Source organism: Dermacentor andersoni, chromosome 1 (genome assembly GCF_023375885.2).
Source record: "Dermacentor andersoni chromosome 1, qqDerAnde1_hic_scaffold, whole genome shotgun sequence".
In the NCBI taxonomy this organism is placed as follows: Eukaryota; Metazoa; Arthropoda; class Arachnida; order Ixodida; family Ixodidae; genus Dermacentor; species Dermacentor andersoni.
Window position 1 is genome coordinate 309,136,491 of NC_092814.1, and position 13,872 is coordinate 309,150,362.

Sequence of the window (13,872 nt, forward strand, 5' to 3'; positions counted from 1 at the left end):
TGCGTCGCCAGGCGCCGCTTTCACTGGCTTCTTCGAGAGCATCGAAATGGTATTTTTTGTTTAGGCACGCGCTTTGCCGCGCACGTCATGTTCTCACTTCAGGTTGACCATGACACGGCACAGAACGCATGCGCTGTCGTTTCTGCCGGAAACGTTCACAGTTATCTGTAAACCTAACATCCTTGTCGACGCTCACTCTCTTCTGCAGGGAGCTGGAGCTGCGGCATGTCTGACCATCGTCTTCCAGTTGTGGCACATGATCGGTAGAATGTACAGCGGCATTCTTCCTCTTCGCATGCCGGTAACGCTGGACTATTGTCCCGACAATACGACTGATGTTGACGTCATAGACTATCCGACAAATACGACGGACTCTCCAGGGTACGTTCATATCCGGCAGTCGACGTGTTAGAAGTTATCCTTTATATTCCCGCGTGAGCGATAGCTCAAAGTGACGATGCTCGCTAATTCATGTCCTATACATAATAAGACTCCATCGGATAAGGCTCGTTCGAGAAATGGCGAGAAATGTACGAAAAATTTCCGTGTTTTATTGGGCGCAACTTGCAACATGAGCGTTACAAGAGGTAGCCACGCATACCTCACCTGCGTTGTTTGACTTCGCTTAAATCGCCGCGGCAAAGTGACGGCGGGGTCGTACCCGCAACCTTGCTGCAAAACGAACGGCATTCAATTGAGCTAGCTGGCTGCCGGTTCACAGGTAAAGGGAGTTTAACCGCAGACAAAGGACAAAAGGTAGACAAGGCTCAGTGACGCTCTGGTCTTCTCTTTTTTGTCCCACCGCCCGGCAGCCGTCCGTATCTATCATGCGCCTCTAACACGTCTGGCTGTCCACCCGTTGTTCCAATTGTCCAAAGCTGAAGTGCGTCGAAACGCGACCCGGAAACGAAGCGGCGAGCGGTCCGCGTGGCGCATTCCCTGCATCGCTCTCTGTCGCGAATCCGCAGGCCATGGCGTACGTGTCTCTGCTTTAACTGCAAGCGCCAGTGTGTAGCAGTCGCACTGAAGCGCCTCACTATAGCCACAATGAATTACGACGCGTGCAGCGTAAGCGCACGCACCACACGTGCAGCCTTTGTCGAAAGAAACGAAGCCACCCTGCGCACGATGGAAACTGATTCTAGGATGTGCAATTATCCCTCCTGCCGCTTAGGCATTGCTTGAACGTCCTGAACTTGAAGGACAACTTTCGCTCTCACTGTCCGGGGCTTTCCCAAGCCAGCAGTTGCGTGGGTATGCGAAATGACGTGGCCATGACTCAGCTACACTCGCGTTCTATTAGCTTAGTAATTTTGACGAAGGGTGTACGTGCTCTGATAGGACAAGCCGATGTGCGTCAGTTTGAAAATTGACTTGGCCTATGGTAATTCAGTAGCCGTGAGGTATTATTTGTTCATTTGTAATGACGCTTACTCTTAACATTCTGGGTTACAAATGCGCAGCCTTTCCGCTGGTGATGTCATTTTACACGTGCCTAAATATGCCTAAATATCAAATGCCTAAATAATACCTGTGAACGCCTTGCTACATTACCGCGAGTAAAATGAGGATGCATTGTGTGGTATCATAGTTCTCATATGAACCCATGCGACGTCTAGGCCAAGCCCGTTCTAGAAACGTCTTCCGCATTGAGTACCACCTCACTGGTTAAAAAATTAGTTTTTTTTTTAAAAGATTCCATAACATTATTACGAAGGTCTGAGGATTTGGGATGCAATTCAATGTCATTAAATAAGCAGCAGTCTTTCTTTCTTTTTTATCGATCTTTTTTCATAACGTGAATTTAAAGGCCAGTTGGCGCCTTGACGTAGTATTATTATACCGTCTATAACCGATCTAGTGTCAGGTCAAAAAAAAAAGAGAGAAGAAAAGGAAAAATAAATGCACAGAAAGACATTGTGACAGCCCAGTAACCTTCACTTCGCCTTAAACAATCAAAAGCGCTGCATTTTGTTATGAATTTCCAGGATGAATGCAGCACCAAAACAGTGCGTTTCTAATTTTCTGTATTCTATTTTTTTTTTCGTCGACCGTTTTCTTCGTCCGTATTCACAAAAATCTCTTATGCCAGTATTATTCAAAGGGGAAAATTCCAGCCAACCCTGGTGCTGGAGATACTGTTAGCGAAGGCGGCCAAACAATGACATAGATAATTTATGAATGAAAATGCTTTGCGAATATATCCCCTCGTTCTCATTTGGAGGTGTTCAGTGGTGTAGCTTCATTCAGTACTTCTCGCATGCATTTTCAGGTCGGAAGACGTTTTCATGCTCTACCGTCTTTCATCCTTTTGGAGCAGTTTCTTCAGCGTCATCGTGACCATCGCTGTAGGAGTCGTTATCAGCCTCCTCACAGGTACTGTCTCGTCGTGATCGTTTCCAAACATTAGCTTAGCACAATTAAGCGTCTTCGCTCATGTCTTGTGTATGTCCTAAGTCCTTCTAACGCCATTAGACGGCCCATGCATTGGCAACGCATGTGCTTTTTTTGTCTGTTGTTTGGGTGGTTTTCTTGTTTATCCATTTTTTTCTTTATTTTCTGCAACGCTTAGCTGCTGCCAACAAACCGTGATATTGCACTACATTATTATCGAAGGCGGCCGACCAATGACAAACAGCGCTTACGAGCGAAAAGCTTTATAGTGAATTGGGCCCCAAGTGCGGAGCCGTTGCGGGGCCAGATAAGCAGCTTACGAGCTGAACTGCTTCGAAACGACCGACACCAGCCAACAGTCATATATGCGAAAATATATGAATAGCGGAGGCGCGCATGCAGTGGCAGTTCTTACGAACAAATTTCCTTGCGAATTCGGCTCTCAACCCTCGGGCTACGTTTGCTGTAGATACTGCAGTGCACGTTCAGCGCCGCTTTTGCTGCACCACGACGAACAAAAGGGGGGGGGGGGGGGTAGCCATTAAGCGAGGCCCGTGGAGCGCAGCCTCCCGAGAAGCAAGCACGCCACGAGTGCTGCCAATTATAAACGCGTCCTCGCTGGCGCTTGCGTCACGAATCCGCTGGGGCGGTCGCCCAGCTGCGCGACTAGTTGCTCGCGAATCAGCAGCCAGGCAGATGTTTTTGTTTGTGTGTTCGTTTCGTTTATTCCTTTGTTTTTCGGCACCGCGCAGAGTTTTATTGTGCGCGATGGAAACGGCAATTCCCGTCAGCAAACAGCAGGGTGGGCAAAGAGTTCGGGGGGCGGGCGGGGGGGGGGGGGAGACAAATAATGCTTCGCTTTGAAACAATCTTAATTACGCCAAATAGGCATTAATGTACAAAACCTCTCAACTTGTAATACACAATCAAGGGCAGCGTTTAACCACTGGCGCCTTCAGAACATCGCCTGTTCTTAGCCTGTATGTTCAGAGCCACGAGCACCTCTTCAGAACATAGAAGAGCATTTCTAGTTTTTTTCCTTCGTGCTCAGAAATGCATCAGGACGCACAAAGAAACATTCGCGTTAGAACTGCTCGTGAACGCACACGCCGGCAAATTGTGGGCACCGCAGGCTCCCAGGCAATGACATGCAGTACTTGCGAAAGAAAAACTTCGTGAATTAGGCCCCAGTTTCAGAATGCATACGTTGTACTATGATCACACAGTGTGGCACACGAACACGCTGCTCGAATAAGCCATTTGTTATCAGACCTACGATAATGCCCTTTGAAGAACAGTACTCTCAATATTATGTTCCTATTAAAGCACTATCCGTTGCCAAGAGGCCACATGGACTAAACTGCATGGGAAGACTTCGCGCAGTTCTGTGAATTTACATTAACTGATTTAAGCAAAAAGAATGCCCCACGCGAACAATGTATCGCCAACATTAACTGAAATTCAGAACAGAAATATATAACGTCTACACAAAATTTCGCACTGATGGGTCCAAGAGACAAGACTACGTTAGGATGTGTCATCGTGGAAGGAATCTAGGAAGAAAACATCAGACTACCACAATTTGTATCAGTTTACGTGGCAGAGGTCTGACTATGTGCGGGGTTCAATGGCGCAAGGGCCAGCTGGCTGACGTCTATCGACATCAGTAAATGAAATCGTCGCTGGAAAACAGAAAGAAAGGCAGTCGTGTACAGATTCATTAAACTCATTAAAAGCCATGTACTTAACATCTCAGCATGTGTCACCAGTAAGTGACAACTCTAGTTCAATAGTCAACATGAACCTATTCGTCCATGCTGGGTCCCAAGTCAGGCTGAAATACCCGGCAATCAAAGAGCAGATAGGCGCGCACCGAAAGCTGCACACAACGTAGTACAACAATACAACAATACCCAACAAGAACAGCCTCCCAGCCGTTCGCCAGGTTCTCCCTACAAAATGGCATTGCAAATCAGACTTACAAGAGAACAAACAAGCATCACCTGGCGAAACCTCTGCATGCTTTGTCAGCAGAAAACGTGCCTTCACCAAGATCTTTTCGTTGAAGAGGTTCTATATGCCGCCTGCGTATAGGACACACCCATCTAACTCACAACTAATTATTCAGGAAGGAAAAGAAACCCATATGGAATAAATATCAAGAACCGCTCACAATAACACACACTCTAATTACACGTCCACATGTTGCAATAAAGAATACTATAAGGCTGTCGTGATTATACCAGGGATGTACGCATGCCTTTACGCCTCGCCGTAATCTTAGTAAATGATCCACGTGTGCCCCACGCGGTCCTTCTCAAGTTTTTAGATAATATTGGCTTTTTAAAGACAAGTCTTCCTCAGTGAGTTACCGGTGGGTAAAACGAGAACAAGGTGAAAGCAGGAGCCAACGTTTCGACAAGTGGACTTGTCTTCTTCAAGGCGCTTCATGGCCACTTGCCGAAACGCTGGCTACTGCTTTCACCTTGTTCTCGTTTTGCTCATCATCTTGAATTTCAATCTCCCGCCTTCCCCGTGTTTTCCTTAGTGAGTTACCACCACTTTTGCGTATCGGGTACGTTCCTAGCCTCTTTTGTGGGTCGACCCAGGAGATGGCGCAGCCTAAAAAAAGTAACAGGCATGCGCGGCACACGCACCACCGTCACAGCGCAAGCTGGAGAAGCGCCTCCACAGGAGTTCCATTTTCGGCAGCACGCACTAGAGGGTTCGTACCTTGCGAGGAGGCGCCATTACGTGTATACCGAAAAGCAAACACGCACTACGCGGCGCACATGTCACATCCCTTCACCCGTGGCGTGAGGCGATGCTGTTTATAATGATGACAATTTTTTGCATCCCCTTTGAAACGAGGCGGTGACGAAAAGTCACCTAGCCTGCTTGAGTTGACCAGGTCCAGCTACATGCAACGTGCAGCTGCTACATGCAACTGCTACGTGCAATTGCTACACGTCAACGGTATACGGGGCGCGCATGTCACATCGCGTGACAAGTGGCACGATGCGATGCACTCGATGGTAATAATAATTATGAAGATGATTTATCGGAATCTCCATTGAATCGGGGCAGTGACAAACAATTTACTAGCCTGCATGATTTAATCAGTTATGCCATACATGCTTTCCATTCTAGGATTTTTTATACATCTCCTTAAGTTGAAAACAACGCACAGGCTATTAGAGACGACTTAATCGGTAGCACGGGGTTCGTCTTGATCATTTAGAGGGAGGGAAAGAGATCACCTGGCTTCCTCTAAGCCACACTCAAAGCACAGTACACGAGCGTTTTAGCATTTCAGCGCATCGAATTACCGACACTTGGAAATCCAACGCACGACCTCGTGCTTAGTCCTAGAGTGCCATATCCACAGGGCCACCGCGACAGGTCGAATAATCAATGCAAAATAACTTAAAGGGCTTTCTACGTCAGCCGTTCTATAACGCTTGGTACGTTCAGAAACATCAAGGCGAGGAAATCGAAGCAAACCATTAAATGTGGCCAGACATGTTGCCGGGCTTGTTGAATGAAACGTCATTGATTATGTAGACGCCATTGTGCTTGAGCTTAAAATTAAATTCTGGCGTTTTACGTGCCACAGCCACGATATTATTATGAGGCACGTCGTAGTGGGGGACATCGGATTAATTTTGACCAACTGGCGTTCATTAACGTGCACCTAATGCACGGTACACAGGCGTTTTTCTTTTTTTTTGTGTGTGTTTCGCCTCCATCGAATTGCGGCCGCCTTATGCGGGATTCGATCCCGCGCCCTCGCGTTTAGCAGCGCAGTGGCGAAGCCACCATGCCATGGAGAAAACAACGTGCGCGTCTACCAAAAGATGCATGTGCATGCTCAACAAGTGGTTTGACACAAATGCATGCGCGTGCGCTGTAAAGCGCACCAAGGCGGCTTACTTGCGTTTATTAACATATAGGTTAAGCATTAAGCAACAGAAAGGTTAAGTATGCGAGTGCATGTCTTACGTTTCGGGACCTCTTCGTTATTTTGTCTTGTTGTTCTCGCCAATGCTAAGACGGATTAACGAAGGGTTGCACCAATTATGAACATTACCCGCCGTGGTTGCTTAGTGGCTATGGTTTTGGGCTGCTGATCACGAGATCGCGGGATCGAATCCCGGGTACGGTGGCCACATTCCGATGGGGGCGAAATGCGAAAACACCCATGTACTTCGATTTAGTTGCATCTTAAAAAACCCAAGGTGGTCCAAATTTTCGCAGTCCCCTTCTACGGCGCGCCTCATAATCAGATCGTGGTTTTGGCACGTAAAGCCCCGTCATTTAATTTTTAGTTACGAATATTATTTAGGCCAGCGTGTGCTAAAGGCGCATCGGACAACGTCGAAATTACTCCATACGTAAAAAAGAAGTGAGGCGTGCAGACAGGACACAAGAGTAGAGAAGTGCACAACACGAACGCCGTTCGTGTTGTCCACTTCTCTACTCTTGTGTCCTGTCTGCACGCCTCACTTCTTTTTTGCATAATGAATCCTTACCAACTAGCTCAGCTTTCTGTTACTCTATACGTGTTGCGTTATAATCAATAAATAGTTTTGGATTTGAGGTAATTAAGTTGTGAAAGTCTCTGATGTATATTGAGATAAACAATGATCGTTTTGAGAATGAAATTGAACCTTCCGTGCACGCTGTTCGATCTTTCGATCGTGATTAACACTTTCGCGTTAATCAAGCCTAAGTATAGTGCGATAAGAAATGAAAAAAAAATGACCGAGCTTCACAATTCGCTTTCCGACGTCCCGTTTCAGGTGGACAGAAAACTGCCGCTATGCACGAGCACTTGGTCGACAACACAATCCGTACTGCGTGGAGAAAAACAACACGCCGCCGTGGCAGCCAGAGCAACGAGCCGACACCCAGTGCGCCGGAGTCCATGGTGTGTATATACTTGCAACGTAACGAACGACTGCTTGAATCCGCGCGACGCTGTTGTATACGTATGCATTCCAGTAAATTTTAGAGAGAAGCAGCTGTCGTCGCGTCACTGTGCCATTACAGCTCGCGGAAAACAGAAGCGGGGGAGTGACCCTCTTCGTGTATAGCTAAAGCAAGGGAGTAAGCATTAACATAGCACAAAGTCTCGATGTACACCCGTAAGCAAAAGTATACGGACTACGGCAGTGGGACGGTGCCAAACTGCATCGACGCGCCATCTTCAGGCGTGGGGCCTGCTATATATGCGTGACATGCGGGCATGTCATGTTGCTTTCCTTAACGCGCTGCGCTGCTCGTCGACTAAACGTTCAACGGGCAGCCGCCATGTGCCACTCACTCTGCTCCGCAACATCTGTGCCGCTGTTGCACTGTGACCGCGGTAGAGCCATGGCTCGCGCGTCTATGGCGCATCGCATTTCTTGGGTTATTGCGCACACTACTGCCTTCTCTCGCGCCTGTAGATCACTCGAGCAGAGTGCCATACTTCTTACAGAGGCGCTGCGGCCTTATAGGTTATGGGAAGGGCTTCCAATATCTGCAGCCGCCTGTTCAAGCACGGTTTTATAATCGGCGTAGAAAGGAACCAAATGTAAAAAAATAACCAAAGGGTGGGATGCTCGCCTGAACTCTAGGGGGCGACTTCGCAAAGCTTTTCGTTCGTAAGTGATCTCTACCAATCGTAGTGATTGTTCGTAGTGATCGCGCTAGCCGTCTTCGCTTAGAATAACTCTCGTATCAGCATTCAAACTCTAGCGTAAGAACTTTCTTGTGAATGCGGGCTCACAGGTTCTCGCATGATAAGAAATATGAGCAAATTCACATTAGACTGCTAAAATGCATGTTCTAAGTATATAGACGCACATCGGCTTTCTTTCTTGCTTTTTTTTTTTTTTTTGCTTTTTCAGGACAGAAGATCTTCCAGTCCAGAAGATCTTTCCAAGTTGGCTGTCGACAGGGAAGAACTCGAGCGATTAACGAAAGAAACGCAAGTGTGAACAAGCTCACACTACTTTATTGTGATCGACACACACGTCATAATAAATTTGAACGCGCCTTGGTACCAGGCCCGTTACATGTACCTCTCCTTCCGCAGTGCTGTTCATTTTTTGTCAGAGGTCGTTCCCTTTGCGCGAGAGGATTCCGGGGGATGTTAAGTGGCCTTCATCGTATTTTACATTACTCAGTCGTGGGTTTTCTCCAATGACCCCAGTTTTTCAATTAGGTCTTGTTATTTGTATCCTAAAGCTGTTGTCCTCATTATCAATGGCTCATTATTGGTTTACCAAATGTACTAGGTATATGTGCTTGTGTATATTCCGGGTGGCCATTTTTAAGCTTCTCAGGATTTTTAAAGATCGCCTGCGATAGATAGCTTAATTATTGTATAGAAGAGGCTAGTGATGTCCGCATTTTCAAATAATCCAGCTCAATGACAAGATTTATCTCACCTGCTACAGGCAATTTTTTTAAAATTCGGGAGCCATTCCACTGTCTCAAGGTGGATGACACGCGAAGCTGTAGTGCATCACACAGCGTTAGACAAGGGTACATGTATTAATTTTCATCATTTGGTAATGGTAGTGACGATAGCTTTGTGATTACTGCGATATACACTGACTGGTTCTTAGACAAATTGTTGACGAAACTTAAATCTATAGACGACCGTTGTTGAGTAGTTGAGTGACTTGGATTGGTGTGTCACCTCAAACCAAACTCTTCTAGAACTTTCTGAGTTAACCACTTCTTGTCTAGCTTTGAAATATCCACATTGAAGTATGCAAACATCATCACAGGGGTAGTGCCATCACGGCTAACCCATGCAAAATGCGTGGTTATAAACTCCTCGATGTCACGCTCGGGTGCGCCTGGAGATATATATACACTGCGGATATCACAATTCCGTCTTTCGTTTGTACGGCACAGGCATCCCCACAGTCGGTGGCACTGCCCTCTTGCGAATCAAGGCTGTATGGCTGTACATACATTTCCTCCTCTGCGTAAATGGCAACGCCTCCTGCTCGTGAGTCCATGGGCTGTTCACAAACGATTCCAGTATACCCATCGACTTGAAGCAATGCATATTTATTTATTTATTTATTTATTTATTTATTTATTTATTTATTTATTTATTTATTTATTTATTTATTATCCGGGCAAGTGTTTGAAGCCTGCTTCACCTCCGCCGTGTGTCGGCCCAGTATCTCCGGGATCGGACCTTTTTATTTGTTGATGCACGAACAAGTATACAACATGGCGTCTTAGTCATATACAGCTTCGCTGTAAAATTCCGGAAAACTGAAAAATGATCACGTGGTATGTGTGCGTGCATGCGTATTCACCTCTGCGGACGCGTGTGAGTGTGAGTGTGCGCGCGCATGTCTGCGTGCTGACACTGATATCTGCCTTCGAAACGGTCGTACGACACGTGCTTTCTTGTGCAGGAAGTGCCGATTATTTTTGACGGGCAGAAACTGGACACGATGGGTGTCGACAGGAAGGAATTTTCAGATCGTGCTTCGTAGCACGCCTCGCAGTCGAAAAGCAATAAAAAAAAAAGTTACGAAACTGTACCGAGGTGGTGTCCGCTTTCGTACAGTCGTCCCTTTGTCAAAGAAAGAGAGAAAAAAAAAGCCACCATTCAACTTGACGGTAGGCACACCCTTACGGCAAATTTCAACAAGGAATGCCGAGAGGCTGGTCGCCTTGGCATGCGAAGTTCTAACAACGCAGGTGTTGTGCAACGAGAGGAAAGACAGAACTAAAGAAACCGCATATTCGTAGGATTCATGGCGTGCCTTCCATGAGGCACTTCACGCGTGGGTAACTTCAGTCGAAGCGAAATGGTTCGCAAAAGTGACAATAAGGGACTGCGCAGCAATTTGCGGGATGGATAAGTTTGTTCAATACTTTCGTTCTTTGTTTTACTATTGTCACTCGACAATTGGCTGTGCAGCAACTCACTGCCTTTCGGGAAGCATATAACGATGGCAAAAAAATGTGCAGATGCCACGGACCGTGGGAGCCGATGTTGGGCATGCAAGATTGCAGAATCGATGTAGCGTGCTATGCAGGATTGTTTTGGCTTGCGCAAAGTGTTACTAGATGGAAGAACGTGTTTGTGTAAGTCGAGTAGTTGTGTGTGTGACGTGAGCGTACGCAGCAGCAAATAAAAAAGAACCGTTTTGACGAAGGCTGTCGACGGTAATGCGATGATAGTTCAAGCAATGTGAACGCAGTAGAAGGCGATCTTTTTTCGAAGATGCTGGTAGGATTATTTTGTTGTATATACATTTGTACACATAATCATATGTTACAATTGAATGCATTACAGGTGAAGTCCTATACATACATACAGATTATATCCGCACACACATATCACGAACACATGTCCATGGGCGTGGCACCCGCTGTTGACACTTCCGTAACGACCTGAGAACAACACTCTTAAGCCCCTCGTCGCCATCACAAACGGGGACCGGCCGCCTGCGATGACGACGAGAGGCCTATGTATAGTCAAGTAGGAAGCGCAGTTGGTTTGACGGAAGTCGCGAATGCCCTTCACGAGGAAGTGATCTATAACGCCCCTGGGATGCCCTCTCCACATCGACGTCGTCTTTCATGTACTCCAAGAACCGGGCGTTCTTAGGTTTTGCAAAGGTCGACGTTGAAGGAGCCGGCAATGGTAAGGAGCATGTTCCTCTCGGCGGAGTTATCGTAATGAGAAATCACCTCGGTCTTGGAGTAAATGATGAGGTGCATATATATATGAACCATTCGATGAACTCGTTTGGCGCTCCGGGGCTGAGGTGGACTGCGGTGAGCTCGATCTCGCTGCCGTTGTAGTTAATGGGCGTGACGCAGACGTCGCCGATGCGGCTGTGTATCAATGTCTCCTCGCTGTCGGGCGGCAGGCGCAGGTGGGTGGGCCCAACGGTGAAGATGTGCACGACCTTGTTCTTGAAATGGCCCCGCCGGCACGCTTAATTGCCCTCGGGCCGCTTCATGTGGATGACGCACTCGAACCCCTTAATAGAAAGTGGGCTCGTCGTTCCAGTGTTCAGAAAACCTCAGCACGGCGGTCTGGGTGAGCAAAGCCTCTTTTTCAACTTCCTCAACGTGGGCGTCTAAAAACAGCACGTTGAGCGCGGCAAGCCTGACGTGTTCGTTCTCATTGTGGTACCGCGCAAAGGCCTCGGCCCGGTATACGGCGGTACCCAGATGTTGCTTGGCGAGCCTGTTCATCTTGTCGATGAGTCGCCCGTCAACGAAGCCGTCCAGGTGCCGAAACTTCAAATCATCTTTCGCGTTCGTCAGGTACAGGCCCTCGAGGCTGGTAGCCCTGGACAGTGCCACGTACTGTCAACCAAAAATGTTTACGGACCACGGGATCTCAGAAAACGTTCAATTTCCGAGCAGCCTGTAGTAGTAGCCAGTAAAAGTGTATACGACAATGTTGTTAGCATATTCTTGTTGAGGCCTGAAATGCAAATACCAGGCTGAGTTTGAGGATGCGGAGATATTTAGGTTTTTTTCTCGTATTTCACACCTCGTGCGGCGGGTCGCGAACAAGAAGAAAGGAATGAAGGAACACAACGTTACGAGGCTGATACAGGCGTACGCGCTGAGCCACAAAGCGTACGTCGCCGCATACGCCGACTGGAACAGGAGCGAAACCGACAAGCTGAACGTGGCGATCCGCAGGGCGTTCAAGACCGCCCTGGGAGTACCCCAGTACACGCCAACCCATAGGCTCCTCGAGTTGGGCGTACACAACACGCTCGAGGAGATCGCCGAGGCGCAGAGAATCGCGCCGCTGGAGAGGCTGTCCAGCACCGTAACGGGAAGATGAATCCTGGACTTGCTCGGGTTTCGATATCACGAGGCGCGTGGACTGAAAGAATCACTGCTACCGGAAGTCAGGGACGCCATACAGACGGAAAACATGCCGAAGAATATGCACCCGGTGCATGACGTGCAAAGACGTATACGCAGGGCGGTAGCAATCCTCGAGAAGCATGGAAGACAAGAAGGCGTCCTCTCGTCGATGCAGCCAGGTACCCGCGGCCAGTCGGTGACTCTGATGGCGACGAGGAACGTCGACCACCACCACCGCTACAAGGGAATGTGCGAGGCGAGCCGCAGTTACCAGCACCACCACCACTACAGCTACTACGACAACAACGGCAGCAGCAACAACGGCAACATCGACACGGCCGGCCGACGGCGGCGGCGCCCGCCTTCTCCATGGCAGTCGTAGATACAAAGGGAACGATCCGAGTCACGGCATCAGCGAGGCTGCCATCGGCCGAAGCAGCGGAAGAGATGGCCATAGCCCTCGCGGTACTCCACGGAGGTGCGAAGGATAACCTGATTATCAGCGACTCCAAATCAGCAATTCGGAATTACATCAAAGGTTGGGTGTCCGCGGATGTGGCGCGCATGCTCAACGCCCGGGCCGGGGACTTCGGATCCGGCACCATTACAAACAAGTCCCTCAAGTGGTTCCCCGCGCACGTCGGGGAGCTTGGCAGTAACAGCAACAATGACACCAACATTGCTAACGGCCGAAGACGCAACGACACTCCACCCAACCACAACGAGCGCGCCCACCTCGTCGCGAGGCAACTTACCCGCCGCGACGCGGTCACCCAGAGGGCAGCCGCTGCTGTTGTTGTGCGGGACCCCAGCGGAGGAGTGACGGCGACGGCAGCTGCCACTCCGTCTGACGCGGCCGCTGCCGTTACCAATACAACACAAATCGCGGCGGACGGAGCTGGGGATCACGCGGACGCCGACTGCGATGTCAAGGAGTTTCCGGCAACGTACGGAGAGGTGACTGGTCACTACAGGAAAGAAAGAAGAAAATATCCACAACCCCACGGGCGTCTAGACAGGTCTCAGGCGGTCGACCTAAGACGGTTGCAGACGGGCATTTTCACCAACCCCTCCCACCTGCACCGCCTGTGGCCCGCGCTGCACCCGTCGCCCGGCTGCCCGTGGTGCGAGCACGAACGGGCCGATATGGCCCATGTGCTTTGGGAATGCCAACGCCACGTGGAACAAGGACAAAGAGGAAGGGGGAATACAACAGCGGAACCCTCTGAAGCGGGGCGCCTCGCTGGGAGATGGCAAGCCGCCCTCCTCAGCGAGGCACCCGAAGACCAGGAGTGGGCCGTCCAGCGGGCCAGGGCCGTTGCCGAGGATCTCGAAAGATCTTCCTCGGGCGATGGACCCCTGGCAGCCTAGCCCCGGGCACCAACATCAACAACCGTTGGACAAATAAAGTTTATTCCTATCCTATCCTATCGTATTTCATGGTCAATAATATTTTTTGGTTAACGGTACATCAACTTGAGGGAATGGCACTTGTCGCTTTCGTGCGCCAACCTCGGTGTAGCTGACCCCCTGCGACTTGTGTATCGTTATCGCGTTGGCCTGAGTGAGGGGAAACTGGGTCTTCTGGCACGAAACGTTCTGCCTGGCGTAGAC

The 13,872-nt window shown here is 49.0% G+C and overlaps 2 protein-coding genes across 4 annotated transcripts in view; one reads left to right on the forward strand and one right to left on the reverse strand.

The window, feature by feature from the left end:
• The window catches only part of LOC126548046 (sodium-dependent multivitamin transporter-like), a 35,478-nt gene extending 26,693 nt beyond the window's left edge, over positions 1–8,785 (forward strand). For 2 of the 3 annotated variants that reach the window (XM_055063370.2, XM_055063372.2), the window contains 3 exons: positions 2,273–2,376; positions 7,197–7,324; positions 8,289–8,785. In XM_055063370.2, coding sequence (XP_054919345.2) covers positions 2,273–2,376; positions 7,197–7,324; positions 8,289–8,587 — 531 coding nt within the window. In that variant the 3' untranslated portion in view covers positions 8,588–8,785. Of the gene's footprint in view, positions 1–208; positions 382–2,272; positions 2,377–7,196; positions 7,325–8,288 lie in introns of all 3 variants that reach the window. The other variant, XM_055063371.2, reaches the window with a different exon arrangement.
• The window catches only part of LOC126548047 (zinc finger CCHC domain-containing protein 24-like), a 226,764-nt gene that overhangs the window by 200,631 nt on the left and 12,261 nt on the right, over positions 1–13,872 (reverse strand). The gene's annotated exons all lie outside the window — the stretch shown is intronic.